Consider the following 17,980-nt stretch of genomic DNA (forward strand, 5'->3'; position numbering starts at 1 on the left):
TTGTAACTCAAGGGACAAAAAACTACAAACTTTTAAATTAAGAAATCATAATAGAATAAATCTTTTTTCGAGGAACCAAAATATTTAACATTTATAAGTTAAGAGAATTAAAAGAAAACCCTTACATTAAATTATTATTTAGACCTGATCACAAGGCCTAAATTGGCTTTGATCCATGATGTAATAATAAAAATATGATTAGGTCTTTAATAAGATAATTATGTGCGAATTTAAGTAATTAAAGCGGCAATGAGAGATTAAAAGGATGAAATTCAAGATGAGAAAGATGATTAGATCTTTATTATTGAATCCCCTTAATTTTACTTATTGATGAACTGTGTATTTATTAAGTTTCAATTTAATTATTATCTCACTGCGAATTAACAAAAGCACTATACCCAACTCTTTAGTGTACCACTCACTAATTTATACGATAATCCCTTAATTTCTTAGACCAATTCAAAGTTAAATTAAGCGTTCTAAGTGTGGTAATTCATAAGCAGCAATTTCTAATTACCTATCCCTATTTAATTACAAAGTTAGATAAATTTCCTAGATAAGGTAATTAGACAAACGATAAAAAATTCATAAATATCTAGATTGATTCACATGTCCGTTAGGGACAAAAAATATTAAACACAAGAACAATTTAAATAAGAAGATAACATTAAAGTAATCAACAAATCTCAAATAGACATATGATACAATAAAGTAAAAATATAGTTGATCAGTGTATCTTGATGCACATTCTTCTATGATTGTACTTAGACATTTCCTTAGTTTATTTATTTATTTTACTTTTTTATTGTGTTTTTAGATTTAAGTTTATTTTTTCTCTTAATTTATTTTCGTATATTATTTTTCAGCATAAGCAGTTTTTACTTGGAAAATCATGATTGGAGCTACTGGATTCCGTTTTGCGCGTTCTGAAGTCTTCATCATCAAAATATTTTGAGGAATTGCTCTCCAATGACTCCAATGTGATCCTAAATTGTCCATTGAATGTCCCTAGCCGTCACTTTTTCTATAAAATTCAGAACCCTTGAAAAAGTAGCCAATATCCGTTTAAATAGAAAAGTGTGGCAGCCAAAAAGCGCCTCATCTCGCTGTGACAAGTCAGTATCGCGCTGCGATACAAGCCTTATCGCGTCGCGATGGGATGCATCGCGGACACGAGAGTTCTAGAAGTAAATCCTTTGTTTTCTTCACAAATTTCACTAAGTTTTTGTTTCTTCCTTGCCTTGGCTTTTTGCTTAAATCTTAAAACTTTTACATGGCTTTTGATCATTATTCTTCTGAATTCACCTAAATTTCTTCATAAAAATCGCGTAATGACAACTGTCATCACAACCTCAAACTTATATTGTTGCTTGTCCTCAAGTAACATGTCTGCACACTGAATATTTCATCAGAATTAAAATGCTTACCCTTACCATTTCACGTCACCTTTATTTTTTATCAACACTTTGGTTTCTTGCTTTGAATCACTCAACTTGGAAAAGTTCTTCCGACATACAAGTACTCAACCTGTCTCGCATCTCACAATTGTGCACTTAATTTGACAGGGTAATAACTCAATCACCAAATAAAAGAATTTAACAATAAATTTGAAAAATTTCTAATCGAATCAATCAAAATCATATTTAAACTCACACTTTTGAGGTCTTTTACAGGTGTAACGTGGCTTATGTTAGGGTAAGCTGATTTAGGATAGTAGGCTTAAACCTTGGGAGTTAGTTACCTACTTTTCTTGATGTTATTGAATTCCTTCCATCTCACTCTTTTATAGTGCACTTGGTACTAGAACTTCATTTTATTGGTCCTATTTTTCACAATTTTTTTGAAGAAGCTACTTTTTCTTTCTTTTTCTTTTTTTCGTTTTGACCAATATCTTTAGTACCCCATCCCCAAAATTATTCATTGCTAACTTCTAAGAACAACCCCAAACTTATTCTTTTGCCATAAACTAGGAACACAAAATTTCTAATTAACTCAAAAAGGGTGGAAGTATTTAATCTTTCAAGTCAATTGGCTATATAATAAGGCTAGGTCACCGAAAGAAATATTTTAGGATCAAATTGGTTAAACAAAGAATATCATCATATTAAAATGGAGTGGCTTAAAAAGACTCGGAGTTTTCACAACAACTCCCTCAATGTGTATTTATTAGACCAATATACTCAAAATCAGAAAAAGTACAAATTCCTAAAAATGACTATTGCATGAATACTCTCATATGAAGGAAAATTAAACAGTGTAACATATTTAGCTTAAACCTTACTAGCTGAGATATATGGAGATTGAGTACATGTAGTCGGATTCCCTTTTCTTTATCAACCTTTAATCTGCAAAGTAACTTCAATGTTGATCTCTTTCATTGCTTCTTTTTTTGGTGACTTTTTCTTTTCTTTTTCATAATGACACTGATAAGACAACAAATTAAAAAATGAAATTAAAACAAAAGCAAACAAGTTCATTAATTTCAAGCAAAAAACCTTATAAGGGGAAGAGCTTCTAAAGATCTAGCTAGTACTCTTCTTTGGATCATAGTATAAAAGGGGAAATGAAAATAAAGACTAAAACTGAAAAACTTATAAGTCACATGCTGTCGCAGTTGTAATAGCTGATGAGATCCTGAACATCATCCTGAAATTTATGATTCTACCTAGCTCATAGAGTCCTTATTTCAGCTCACCTATTCTACAAGGCTTGATCTTGCTCAATGGAGAAAGTCTCCATAGTTGCAGATGTGGGAAAACAATCCTGCAAGTTTTGGACTAGCATTTGCTCTGTCTGATCTTCATAGAATGTCTAGAACTTGGTCCGAATCTTGGTGGGTTGGCATAAAAATTAGGTGATATTTCATTCACATAATTTTTCATGTCCACTGCGTACTCCTAAGACTTGTGCAAGCGATCAGGTTCTTGTTGCTGATGTTGAACTCCTTTTGGTTGGTTGATTTCAAGACGGTATACTTCTAGATCTTCTTGTTGATCTTCTTCTTGTGTTAGGGGTGTTAGGATTTTTCGCATGGTGCTTTTGTTGATTGGAATCATTGGACTGATCATTACATCATTCGGTTGTGTTCGTACTCCAGTTAACCTCTCATATATGATGTGTAATCTTTGAATTGATGGTGAGCCGAATTTGCATAAAACTCGAGCCTAATAGATTGGTTGTCCTGTTTAATCAAGTTGTTAAATTAGGACCATCCTCTTGCTTTTAACACAGTAGCCAACTCCTCATAACCTTCCAAGTTATCAATCTCAAAAGCTCTCTCCTTTACTACATTGTAGTTTCTGACTATATTCCACTTTTCTTAATATTTTTTAGAGGCAAAAAAATAAGTTGAAAAGGATGAGGCATTTTATGCAGGTAGGTTGGATGATGAAGCGAATTGAGTTTGGCGGATTCTCTTGAGTGCCATTTGGAAGGGATCGACAAAAAATCACAAAGAATTCAAAGAAAATTAGCATAATTTGAGTAGAAGTGAAGAGAATATAGAAACTGTAGATGTCAAAGGTGTCAATTTATAGGTGTTGTCTGCATTTCTTCGTGCGCGCATTTCGTGCTATCGCACCGCGATGGCCAACATTAGAGGGTCTAGGAGGAGCGAGAAAGGTTGGTTGAGGTTGACTGAGAGAAGTGTACCAGCGATGTGATTGAGGTATAAGTTAAAATTTTGTGTTATATGTTGTTGTTATTGTTTGTGTATTTTGATTTTTGTATTGTATTTCAGTTATTTTTATGATGTAGAAATTGAAATCAATGAGTGTAATCAATCATCCAATTTCAGATCAGTTGGACATACTTGAGAAATTAGTTGAGAAAGTTGTTATGATTGGTGCAAACACGGAAGATAGTTGTTCTGCCCCGCAGCACAATATTGATACCACACCACCTCAACTAAATAACCTTTAGAGTTTATCAGGGATGATAAAGGCGATTCTAGACATCTGCCAATTTATTACATTAAAACATGAACCAGGATAAGCTTATATACTTCCTAAGAGTTGTATTATGGAATTTTTGCAGGCAAATGATTGTCTGGACATAACCGTACTACAATTGTGGTGCTCGTAAGTATAATTTTTACGGTGATTTTAATTTATATTCATTGTTCTCATACTTTAACATAAAGATTTGACTTTTGCATTAATTTTTAATTAGGTTTATGCATGAGATATGTGTTGAAAGGAAATTAAGAAAATATTATTTCTTAGATCCATTGAACATTAACTTTCAAGATATGGTAGCAGACAATATCAAGATGTTTATACAAAACAAGTTGATAGATGAGAACAAAGAATGTTACATGGGACCGTTTTACCATGCATATGTATATATTAATTTGTATTTTCATTTATAAATCATTTTTATACACGTTATTAATTAGTCTTCATGTTTATATAGTTCGCATTGGCAACTAGTTATTATATGTCCAAAGCAAAATGTTGTAGTTATGTTATGCCGTTACACTATAAACTTAATGAAGATGTGCATAAAGTTTTGAGAGGGTAAGTGGGTATTATTTATAATACTCAAATTTTAATTATAGTTTTGAATAGTTTTTATACATCTTTAATTTTTACTGACATGTAGAGCTATGAAGGGATACAATTTTGTGAAACATAATCAACTTGGTAAAAAGCCAAAGTTCATTTTTCCAAAAGTAAGTATTACTTGTGCTTTATATGTATTAATTAGTAACTATATGAAAATTATTTTTTGTCGTGAAAATAACCTGACATCTTTTCTTGTGGATACTATGTTATGAGACATATGTTAAATATTGTATTTGGAGGCATTACCGATTCATGGCTTAAGGTATTAACTTTATCCATATATATGTAATTTATCTATATTTGTTAAGTTAACATTGTTATTGTTAGCTTATTATAATTTAAATGTTGATCAAATTATAGGGGTTTAGCAACGAAGCACCATTCTCACAAGAGGATATAGATAACACCCGATCACGTTGGGCCGATTCCTTCCTATCTTATCATGAATCTCAACAACACTAGTTTTTCTTGGTTGTTGTAAGCATTGTATAGAGCTTTTATCATTATAGGTGCAAATATGTATAAGTTCAAATATGTATAGGTTCTCTTGGTAGAGGTTTTATGTATTCTAAATGTTATTATAGGTATTGTAAGCATTGTATAATCGGTTTTATAAACAATGTAAATTTGGTATTTTGTGTTTATGTTCTCTATAAAATTAAATGATCTGATTATGTCACATAATTTATAATTTATGTGTAAAAATTGATACAAGCCAATCAAAATGATATTTAAAACAAATTATTAATGAAAAAATAGGTTATACCCCTCGATTATTATTATATCAAACAGACGTAAATACTGGCTTTTCCCCTCTGTGTATTAAAAATGATCAAGAAGAGTGGTATCGACCAATAAATCCACCTAGATGAGTGAAAACACCATTAGCTAAAACTACTCTTAAATCAAGGCGATGCAAATATGCAAGGAAAAAAAATCATAAACAGAGAACCAAAAAATCAAATTAGTCATAAACAGGGATATGGTATGCAATACTCACATTACAAGATATGGATCAAGAATCAAATGCGATTACAAGATAAAGAAAACAGGGATACACACCCAATAATGGTTATTCACTACTTGATCCTACCAAGGCCTACATATCTGTCCCTTTGAGATGGTATAACCTCCCTCTTTACCTTATCACGGGTTAAATGATAATCATATGCTTATGCAGTCATTTCCTTATTACTACTAGTATTCATAGTACGAATATCCACCTCAAACAGAGTATTCACCATCATAATTTCTAAAAGCTTCATCCCTAAGCCTTAAATTTTCTTCCCATGACAAGACTCACCAAAAGTAATACATATACGATTAATGTTCTTCGAACCTCCAGGTTTCCCTCCCAATAAATCATAACCTCCCTACCTATTGAATAACCATTGAACACATAATCCATAATTTGACCATCAAGGTTAATTGACTTAATTTGATCAATAAGCAAAGTTTTGACAAACTTTAAAATAGAGTAGGTTACAACATTGCTACTCCAAACCTCTATAAGAATTTGATATTTTATTCTTGTAAATGAATAATTGCCAACCAGATAAGCTGGTTTGGCACCAACCTTACCCCATAAACTCAATGACAACTCAATGGTCACATGCAATTTTATCCCCTGTCTTATGTGAAACTCATTAAAGTTATCTGAAACAATGTCAACACATAAATGATTCCTTGAACCCAAATCCTATAGCTTGTTCTTGTCGTGAAAATCTTCAATACCTAATGATGACTAAACAACAATAATGGAACCTTTTAAAATATATACACGACATACTTTAGTCCATTTAGCTATGGTCAGTTCACCATGCAAAATCTTCAACATATTATTTTCAAATATAGTGCAATATCCTAGATCATCAAACATGCTTATGGATAACAAATTTTACTCGAGCCCTGGAACAAACCTCACATTATAAAGAAGAAACTGACGATCATCAAACATTTCAAGTGTCACCAAGGAGACCAACTCCACCTTGCTTAAGCTTTAAAATCTCAAAGTATTCTTTTCTTGGATACATATGATAAGAGCCATCTCAATCCATGAATTAATCCTCTTCAGTCTCCAAACTTGACACCACTAATATACTAGCACTCTTATAAATATCATCATCAGAGACAAGTGCAATCTAAACAAAATCTTCATTGTTCTCCATCTCAGAACAATCCCTCTTAATGTGACCGGGTTTCTGAAAAATAAAACATTTTAATCTTGATTTGTAAAACTTCTTTGATTTCGAACTCTTTCTATACTCTATTCCTCCTCTTGAAACACTCAAGCCTTCACTTCTACTGCCAATCTTCAAATCTTTCACCTTTAAAAATTCTCTGGATCTCACAGCCGTTTGGACTTCATCTAAAGCAATATAACCTTCCTTACCATAAAGAAGAGCATCCTTAAAGTGCTAAAAAAATATAGGTAATGAACTCAACAAGAGTATAATATTGTCTTCATCATCAATCTTCACCTCAATATTCTCAAGATCATCAATAATTCAAGTTTTTGTTCTCTATCACTATGAATTTGTTCTTTACCATTCAAAATGGGTAGAATTATTATTTCAAACACAACCTATGAGCTAAAGATTTGGTCTTATATAGTTATTCAAGTCTTGGCCACTTCGAAGTTGCAATCTTGTCTCTAGAGAATTCCCTTAGAACTTTATCCCTGAGGCACAAGATAATGACGTACACTTCTAGCCTTATTCATCATCTCGATCTTCTCTACTTTTGTTAGGCGTGTAGGCATCAATATTTCACCCTTCAATGCTTTAATACATTTCTTAGGAGTTAAGATTGCTTGCGTCTTCACTTTCCATAATCCAAAATCGATGTCTCCGCAAAAGCTCCCGATCTAGAAATTAGAACCCAGGTCCTCACTTGTAAATAAAACCCCTTAACTCCACGGTGGATGTACTTGTTGTGAAAAACTAGTAGAATAATTAAAAGCAATTGTGAAGAATTATAAAAACTAGTAGAGTAATAAAACTAGGATTCCCAAATCATTCTCTCTATTTTCAAATCTAAAGTTCTAAAGGTTGTGATGACAAGAATACAAGAGATACAAGTTTATAGCCGTTGAAATGCAATAGATCCATAACATACTCAAAAGATATATATAAATATATATATATATAAATAAGTGGATCCACAAACTAAAACAACAAAGTCTAATATATGTGAATTAAAAAAACTGGATGCGAACTCCGATGAATTGAACTACTGTTGGATCCTAACTCCCTGTCGTACTGTTGTCATAGACTCCACTACCTAGATGATTTAAAATTTCTACTATCTCAAAATAAATTTTCTTTCTCTCAATCACTTAAAGCTTTAAAGCATATTCCAATAAATAAATCATGAAAAACATAAAACATGTTAATGATGTCAAATGAGTATATAAATTAAGGTTATATGTATCATGATTCTTGTGCAAATGACATCAAAAATTTGAAAGCATTAGTCCATATTGTATGCAGATATATGCTATCTTAATTCTTTGTCGCATACTATTGGCCAGAAGTGCGTAATATAATAACAAAATCCATCGAAAAAGAACTTTTTAAAATAGCATTGATGTTGATCCAATGAAATGAGAACCGCTCTACACCGAATCAGATTTGTTATAGACAGGACAATCCCACCCCGTTTTCCATGCTTGCACAAATAAAAAAGATTCTCTAGTTTTATTTAGTAGAAGATTCATGGTACAAATCCTTCATGTTCGTTCACATTGATCTTGTCTCATTTCAATTCACCAACACCGAAGCAAAGCATTACACGTGTCACGCGGTGAATATAGTACTTTGACATAGTGACAACGTACGAACGCGTTGTGTTACAAAATCTCCAATATTCATGACTCATGCCATTACCTTCCACCACGTGTCACACACCATTCAACCATCATTCCCGTCTTATATATATACCATAAACTAGCCTCTATTAATTCACATACTTGACATCAACATCATATAGACACTGAATAAATGGCAAAGAGATTTCACCTTCTTGTGCAATATAAAGAATTGGTCAAAAATTTCCAATCAACAACTATTCCTAAAGCTGCTATAGTTAGCCACTTCTCAATTGCAAAACAATCTCATTATTTGCATACTCAAGTATATATACACTAAACCTCACTTTCGTTTATCATGTTATATATTTAGTTTTTGATTTTTTTAATTGGTAATCTTTTTCTTAATTCAGGGTGGTGATTCATTAGTAGGAGCAGAAAATCAAGGGTCCGAGAAAGCAAGTGAGACTATAGGAAATGTTGAAGAAACCATAGGTAAGGAAAGTGTGGAGACTGCATGGGATGCAACAAAGAAAACTGTACCATTAGTGACAGATACGACCACTGCAGAAGCTGATATGAATGTTATGGACACAGTGGAGTATAGAAGTAGGGAAGGTTTGGTGGGGCAACTTGGAGATGGCTGTGATAATGTTCGGTTCTAATTAAAAGAATATAAGGTTATAATTATTATATAGATATATATATAGGAATTAATAAGAGGGTAGTAAGTCTTATATATATCCTATATAAAATTTTTCTTGTTTTGAATTTTATCTTTGAGTGATGAAATGAAATGAAGTTATTAACATTAACCGTTTTGCTGTGCTCCATTTTGTTTGTTTTGAGACCAAATAATTAATGTCAATTAGAGAGTATGTTTTAGAAGCAATTTCACCACAAAAACAATGTATAGATGGATCTTCTCCAACTTGCAATTTCTGAATTTGACTAACTAAAACTAGTTCAAAAACGTTGATACAAATTATTTAATTTATAAAGGTTGGGCTTATTGGATGATTTTATGAGTTATTGACCAGAAATTTAAGCGAATGATGACAAAGATTTGGAAGGAAGAGTTGACATAAAATAAAACACAAAACACAGAGAGGGAGAGGGAGAGGGAGATTTCAATTTTTAGAAAATACTCAGGAATATTCTCTTTCTTAAGAGCAAAGGTCGCATGGAGGAAATCAATGAGCTTGTGAATCAAAGAATTATATTTTTAAATTTTTTTTGTTTGAATGATCAAACTAGTAAATTCTGGAGTATATTGTGTAATTTAGTTCAAAATTTATTTATTATTGTATACCAATATAATATTAACTGTTATTCATTCATGGAAAAAGACGTGCATTGAAGTTGTTGTGAGTTTAGTATCAATTGTATCGAAAAACGAAGAAAATATAAATAAAAATTTAAAGGAAAGTCACTGCACAATAAAGTCATCTAAGCCACTTTCGATTTTTTTTTGGAAAAATTAGTAGGCATGTATATTCTTCAGATTTTTTGTTTATGAGTATTTTAAGTGTGTATTAAAGTTTACAATGATTTTGTTATCCCGAATTCTAATACTAGAATCCTTATTTATCGTATTTGTAACAATAAGTGTCTTCATTCAAGTGTCTCTGACGCTTTTATATAAGATCAAAAAATTGTTATTTGGTCCGATTTTGAAATTCCTCAGTCGAATTTCTTCGATTTGTCGAACTAGTCATTTTTAAACTTTTGCAAATTTTGCTAAGTACCAGACCAAAGCCTCAGTAAGTGGAATATTGACATTTCCTCTTAAACTTGTCTCGGGTTAAGAGTACAAAATCTTGCCTTTCGATCATTTCCTTTTGTTGAGTTAGCATAGTAAAATTTCTTGGTTTACAAATTGCTCCTAAAAAATGCTACTTTCGATTCATTTTGAGATACAGGTGGCATTTTTGAAGTTCCATCACTATTTAAAGTTGTGCGCTGACGTCACCACCATCATGGCTACTTATTAAAACGTGTTTTCTAGACGTGCAAACTCACAAAAAATTATTATGGTTTCGATCTCCTAAGAGACCGTAGGCCACATGCAGTCTCAACTTCCTTTTTCTAAAGCTATAAATAGTTCTCTTATCCATTTTTTTTTCTTTTCTCCCATTTTCGATTCCCTCTGCAGCAAAAACCTCAGAAAACTTTAAGATCTTTCTGCAAAACTTCAATTTAATCTTTACTCATTTCAACTCAAATTACATCCAAATCAACTTCGAATCAAGGATTACTCTTGCTGCACCATTAGAATTTCCAATCTCACAGGAAATCAACTGTATATTCCTAAACTCCATCTTCAGGAAGAAAAAACTCTAATATGGAAATCTCAGGTATTATAATGCATGTATTTTAGGTCCTTTCCCTAGTCTTAACATGATTGTAGAAAATGTTAGTGAGATTTTCTCTTGTTATGAACGCACCAAACCTCTTGCGGTTGTAAGCAAACCTATAGAGTTCACCTACATGTCTTGCTGCATTTTTTGTTCTGCCCCATATACCGATCTGTCGAACTATTTTAACCAGATAAATAAGGTAGAAGCTAAAAAAGGATAGACTTGGAAAGATCAAGGTATTTTTGACTTGATTCAACTATATAGGGTAGGCCCTACATATAGCTAGATCATGTTACTTATTGCACTTCATTTTTGGGAGGGTTCGACAAACACCTTTCAATTGTGTTGTGAAATAATTACCCCACGTTGTTGGATGTAGCTTCCATCACTGGCCTTCGACCGACTGGTGAAGTTTTCGAACTCCATTGTTGATCATTTCAACAAACCAACCAATGAATTTTTTTATAAATAACATATTGCATTTCTGACTTTATGGTTGTCTCATTTCATCTTTTGTTATGGTTCACTGGAAGTATCAACGCCGTTTGTTACTCTAGCCAACCAACTTCATTCCGGAAGAATATGTCTGTTTAACCCAGTTACTTTTGGCATCACTTTATGAATCTCTAAGCATAGCATCTCAGGCCATGTAAGATTTTGGTCCCATTAATAATCCCAAGGGTACCCTTCTACTATCTGCTTCATTATGGCTCCTTAAACTCTTTTTTATTGCAACATTTGAGCAATATCTAGTTGCTAACAAACCAAACAATCCTGATGGAGAAACCAAAGAATGGCCAATCGAAGGAAGTAGACTTGTTTTTATCACTTCGACTGGTAAAGGGATTTGATTGCAAGAGAGCTTTATTGAATATTTTATGATGTTCGCAAAGCGATATATGTTTACCCCTTACATGGTTCCTTTTGTGGATAGACGCCATGGCCATGCATAGTGCAAAAGCGAATTTTATGCACTTCATGCTCAACATCAGGCTCAATCTGTCGGGATTTGGAAAGCTTTTATGACACCAAAATTATTTTCGACAGGACTTTCGGACAAGGAAAACAATGTGGGTATTATTTCTTATCAACCTAAACTTGGGGCTTGATAGTTTGGTAGTTTGGTCTCAATCAATTCAAACAAAATTCTTATTTCCAATGTAAATAGGATCTGTGCTTGAGCATCATTGAAAAGTATGGGGAGACATACTTCAACCTCCTTGCTAAGAAAGCTAAAGAAAACCTAGAGGTTACTCTTTTAAGTTCCAAACATCCTGCTACAACACTCAAGCATTCGACCCTTGTTGGAAAGACTATCAAACTGAAAAATTTGTTGATGTATTGACCAAGATGCACCATCTAAATGAAGCTTTCATTTCTTTTCATACCAAATTTAAAAAAGGTACAAATATAAACATTAAAGAAATTCAAGCTTTCCAACATTACTTCGAAATTATGTACAATCTTGGTGACCTTCGTCGGACCATCTCTGAGGCAGTTGCTACTTTAAAAGAAAAAAATTCTTGAAACAATACCAAAGCTAAAACCTCCTTCACATATAAAAGATAAATATCTTTTTTCTTTGTTTTTTCATAAGCCAAAATTTCCACCTTTACATTTTTGTGAATTAGCATTAGCGTTTTCGCCTCCAGTCCCAAAACAGTTTGTTTGTAGATATGTTTTAAATAACCTAAAGAACGCGTGTGAAAAACCTGCTTAGAGAGTAGTTCCGACTAATAATGATGTGCACAACTACCAGGGTCACTTACATGTTAACATTAGTCAAGTTAGGATCTTATCCAACATTGTTGATGGTGAGGCATCAAAGCTTGTTGGATTCGATACTTTTCTCCTTTTATACCTCTAGGTTTAACCATCTTGTATGTCTTCACAATTGTGGATAGGAAGAAAGCCAAAAGGAGTGGCGCTGATGCAAGTGATCAGTCTGGAAAAACATCATATGTAATATTGGCATCTTCCTCTTAACTTTACATTTCTAAGGAGTAATAATTTAACTTACGCCTTAATCTGCAAGGTCAGAAGAAGTAAACTGCTTTGACTGATGACGCCCCCAAATGGGAGGAAAAGCAAAAGGAGGAAGCTCATGTCAAAGATAAAGCAACCAAATAGGTTTCTAAGCTACCTCTCTTTGCCTTTATCAAGGAAGTTCAAAATGTTGTATGAACATCATTTTGTTTCAGAGTCAAAAGAAAGCAATCGATCCATATGCTTCTCGACACAAGTTAAAGAAGTGTAAAAAGACGTGTCTAGTGGAGCATTAAAGCAAACTCATTTTATTTTTCAACCTTAATTCTTCATCTGATTTTATCGATTTTTGTTTTTTTCCAGGAAACTCAACAGATGGAAGAAGATGATGTCACTAAGACTAAATAATCTCTGAAGCATTCTCAATTGAAACAATAAGAAGAAGAAAAATCTTGAGAAAACTTACATCTCCGGCTCTGCAATGCTACCTGACAAAATCCCAGGGCGAGACCATTCACTACTACAGAAAACCCTTTCACAATGGTTGGAAAAGGGGTACCATCACGCAGTTCATATCGTTGTTAAGTAGGGTGTGTTGTAAGTTTTCTATTTCTATCACGGTCTGAAAACCGTTATTGAAAGGCAGGACGCGCGCCACTTATCACAACGGTTATACTTATAAACCAAGGGTACGTCTATTCTCTCCAAACCTTGAAGAATTTTCCACAATGTTAGATCTTTGTACAAGCCTTACACTAAGACCACTCTTACAATCTTCTAACAAACACCAAACTTAAAAGACCTTTTCTTAAATCATAAAACACTTTAATGATTCTCACATAAACTAGAAATTACACTAATTTATATTTAAAACACTAAGAAATCACACCACTTTCTATTAAAAATACTTTCTAGAAAGCACACCACTTTCTATTACAAATAGTTGTCACCACTCACTTGGTGACTAAAACAGATTATGATTATATGAAATATTTTTTAATCAATTCTAATAGAAATTGATATTGTGTTTCAATATAAAATTCAAATATTATAACCTTAGGTACTTAGAAAGTTTGAATGAGATTCTTTGAACGATATTAATGTTATGCACAAAGTTTCATTCTTAATGTTGTGTCAACACTTGAAAAAAGATTTGAATTTGTATGAAATTATATGTGAAAGAGCTGATTAAAAATAAATATTGTTAGACTACGGAAACTAATCTAGAGGGGGGGGGGGTGAATACATTCCCCAGTCCATAATGAAATTTTAAACTCTTAAGAGAAAATAATACAACATTGGGAAAAACATGTAAGTGGTAAGGTTTTTTCTTGGATTGAATTTTAATCTATACGAACCAGGTTATTGAAACTCAGATATGCGAGCCTAATGGAATTAAGATAATGTTAAAATATAGGCAAAATACTTTTTTTGGTCCCTTATGTTAACCTCGGGGTTCATTTTGGTCCCCTAACTTCAAAAAGTGTCATACTGGTCCCTTAACTCTTCAAAAGGTGCCATTTTAGTCCTTTTTGTCATATTAGCGACTGCTTTAGCGACGAAATTTTGAGTTTTTCCGTCGCTAATGTGACAAAAAGGACTTAAATGACACCTTTTGAAGAGTTAAGGGACCAATATGACACTTTTTGAAGTTAAGGGACCAAAATGAACCCTGAGGTTAACATAAGGGACCAAAAAGGGTATTTTGCCTAAAATATATCAATACACGATCATTTCTATTTAATCACTCAAAACCAACTAAGAGGTTTTCTATCTCCAATAAAATTGTATAAAGCAAAACATTGCACTTTTATCAAGGACTTGGGGTGCGAGGGAGTTTTCTGAACTTTTCTATTGATTTGTGTTGATACGAAAACCACTTACAATTAAAGTGATTATAAGCTGATCAACACATCACCTTAAACCAAAAACAATTATAGAAATATTCTTACGAGCCGATCAATCAAACAATGCTATTAGACAAATTGCATAATGAAAACAAAAATTAGCATTTTATTGAACACATGGTGTACAATCAATTTTTCAGATTCTTCCTTTAAGCTTTGTTAATATACAAAAGCACTTATAACAAAGTGATTGTAAGATAGTCGATAAAGCTATTTTCAACTTTAATAATCAAGGAAAATATCTATATGATTGATCTATTAAATAACACATTCAACAAACTGCATATAGAAATTAAATGGGAATCATTGAGAAAGATATAGAGAGACACAAGGATTTGGTAAGGGGGTTCCCTACGTCATCCTCACGTGTGGGTATGCCTTCCCTCAATTTCAAATGAAATTGAGAAGTGATTTCTTACTTTGCCAAAAATAACTACAAGAGTAGCGTTCCAAGAGCAACCCTTAGAAACTATAACCGTTTGTTGTTGATTCAACCCCTTCTCTTCTTTTGATATTCAACAAGACCAAGACACAATAACTACCAATTTATTATTTGACTATTTCTACTCCTTTGCGTTCTTTTTCTCCAAAGCTTTCACACACGATCAATTGCACCTATTGCAACACAAGACTTCCAATTCAATCTGTTGTTCTCGCGCTACTCCTTTGCGTGATTTATCTCCAAAGCTTTCACTAGGCTATGATTCCTTCTTGGATCGTGTTGCACGAAAACCTCCAAATCTACCAAAGATCTTGGAAGATAAACCCGTAGTTTTTTCGGATGAAACCCCCTGCAAATCTCGACCCAATATTCTCAGTTACACAAGAACCTAATCGGACGTTATCAAATCTCGTCTAGATGGCACCCCAACAAAAGATAATTATGTGTGATTTGTTAGTGTGTATGCATAGATTGGAGGTTGAAGATGAATAGCAAATGCAGTAAGTGCTTATAGTTTCATCAAGTTGGAATGATGGATGAATTATATTTATAGTTGGGAACATTTTAGGCAAAATAGGGAAGTTTCAGAATGAAAAAATTATGCAAAATGACCCACAAAATAGTATGTGTCGGCCTGAAAATGTTATGTGCCGACACATACAAAATAGTAGCTACAGGCTTTAATAATGTAATTTTCGTGCTGACAGGTAAATCGTATGTGCCGGCGGGTAAACCTGTGTTTTAAAGCAGAAATGTTATAAGCTTATGCATTCTTGATTCTTGATTTCAAACTTTTTTCTTTGATATCTCTTCTTTTATAAGATTTGTTATTCTTTGATAAAATTTTGTCTTCATCAAAACTGAACTAAGATATATGTTAAAAATTGAGTTTTAAGTTGTAAAACTGCAAAAAAAAATTATAGTTCTGGTTTTTTTATTCAAGATAGGGAATTTCTAATTTGAATCAAGAGGAAATTAATGAAATTTCTAGAATATGATTCGAGTCATGAAGGGGTTGATTTCAATCATGACTTCTTTGGTTTGAATCAAGGGTGCTTTTGACAGTTGGTTTTCACTTGTGGTTGCTTGATTTGAGTCAGAGATCTCCCGATTTAAATCTTAAAGGAAGAAAGAGCTTAAAACCTTATTTATTATGTATTAAACACCAATTTAAGTTGGACGATGATTACTTAAGTGATTACTACAAATATAATCTCAAACATTAATAAATGTAAGATTGGAACCAACGTCGCACTTGATTAGTAATATAGTGATCAAATATACAATCATGTTTAGGATTAAGTAAGGATTAATAAGGTTGAAGGGAGCATTATATAATTAGGAATTAGACTAGGTATTGATTAATGGAATGGAATGCATTAGATGAGGTATGATGTCTCTTAAGTTGTATTTCCCATTGAGATGGTCAGATAATGGAAGGATGAGTTCAAGAAGGGTGCAATGAAAACTCTAGTTGGATGAATAACTTAGTAGATGTAAACCTATGTGCTGAATTTTGATTTGACTAATACCTTAGTAGAAGCGTGTGATTGTCATTCTTAGATTATGATTATGTCTTGAGGTAAGAATGGTAGTATCTGAAGGTGTTTTCATGTTGGCTGTATTTGTGGTAAAACATATCTAGTTGATGTTGTGTTATGCAGGCTGTATATGTGTTAAGCTAATACAGGTTATGTAGTGAATGTCATGACCGATGTCATGACATCCTTGTGTGACAGCAGGAGCTGTTATATTTTATTAATTGTGTTTCCTGATTTCTCTCAATTAACTGTTTAGGAAACCTTTTATTGTGTGCTGAATATTTCGTCCAGAAGATCTTGCTGACAGCACATCCTGTAACAACCAGATGGCGTGTGAATTAGGTTAACTTGGTTAACCCTAATTTGTTTCTAAAAAATCCCAATACCCAAGAGCTGCATATAAAAAGACTACAATCCTAATTTGGAACGCAGACAGAGCAGTTTGTTTATTGTGAAGAATCATAGTTTTGTAGCCGTCTCTTGTACTCCAAGCAATTGTCTTTGATGATTGCGTTATAATAGGTTGTTTTTATTAATTGTCACTCTAACATTTTAAGCACGAGTGTGTGTCTCTTGATTGGAGCTTTTAAGCCGGTCAATGTGTGTTTTTGAAGTGTGTCTTCTCTCTTTAATTGTTTTATGTTTATTTGTAATCACTGCTATGATTGAGGGGGAGTGAGTGGAGATACTCAAGTTTAGGAATAGATTGGAATTGCATTGGGTAGGTTTTAAGTGAAGAGTTGTAAACGGGGGAGTTTAACTCCGAATTAATTCTGCTTATATTGGATTCCCTCCCTGGCTTGGTAGCCCCAAGAGTAGGTTGTTTGAACCGAACTGGGTAAACAATTCTGTGTGTTCTTTATTGTATTTATGCTGTTCTGTTTTAATTATCTGTACTGTGTAATTGTGGATGTCATAACATTCAGTAAGACATCAAGCGTGTGCTACTAGAATTTTCAGTATCTAGATAAACTATATGTGTGGCATATGTATGATAACATTTATAAATAAGTGGTTGGATTTAATATAAGTGTATCGTGTAAATGATCACAAATATGAGGAAATAGCTTCTTAACATAAATGTGTGCTATGTGGATGATCTAGTATATCTTATCCCTATAGTGTGAAAAGAATGATGTGACTTACTACATGTAAAACTTGTACTAAAACATAAGTATTTCCACATACTAGTAGGATAAAAGGTCCCATAATACTAGATTCGATATGTTGGATCTTAGGAGGTCGTCAATAATCCTGTAATACTAGACTCAATATGTGATTAGCCCTTAATGCTAGATATGATCTATGGTGTATGTGGGTGTAAGAGAGAACATATTATTGTCTCTATAGTGTATATATATCTATATATAA

General features: G+C 32.9%; 1 protein-coding gene across 1 annotated transcript; it reads left to right on the top strand.

Annotated features, from left to right (window-relative positions):
* Positions 1-8,517: 8,517 nt before the first annotated feature.
* On the top strand, positions 8,518-9,190 carry LOC131647843 (uncharacterized). The gene is made up of 2 exons (XM_058917661.1): positions 8,518-8,698; positions 8,787-9,190. The coding sequence occupies exons 1-2, from the start codon at positions 8,567-8,569 to the stop codon at positions 9,036-9,038; spliced, it is 384 nt and encodes a 127-aa protein (XP_058773644.1). The 5' UTR covers positions 8,518-8,566; the 3' UTR covers positions 9,039-9,190.
* The last annotated feature ends 8,790 nt before the right edge of the window (positions 9,191-17,980 follow it).

This window comes from Vicia villosa, linkage group LG2 (assembly GCF_029867415.1).
Source record: "Vicia villosa cultivar HV-30 ecotype Madison, WI linkage group LG2, Vvil1.0, whole genome shotgun sequence".
Lineage (NCBI taxonomy): Eukaryota > Viridiplantae > Streptophyta > Magnoliopsida > Fabales > Fabaceae > Vicia > Vicia villosa.

What these genes read in the sequence shown, in the direction of transcription:
- LOC131647843 (XM_058917661.1), top strand. Translation starts at nt 8,567, where the DNA reads ATGGCAAAGAGATTTCACCTTCTTGTGCAATATAAAGAATTGGTCAAA. An exon ending in CTCATTATTTGCATACTCAA is followed by an intron (nt 8,699 to 8,786) that starts GTATATATACAC and finishes TTCTTAATTCAG; the next exon opens with GGTGGTGATTCATTAGTAGG.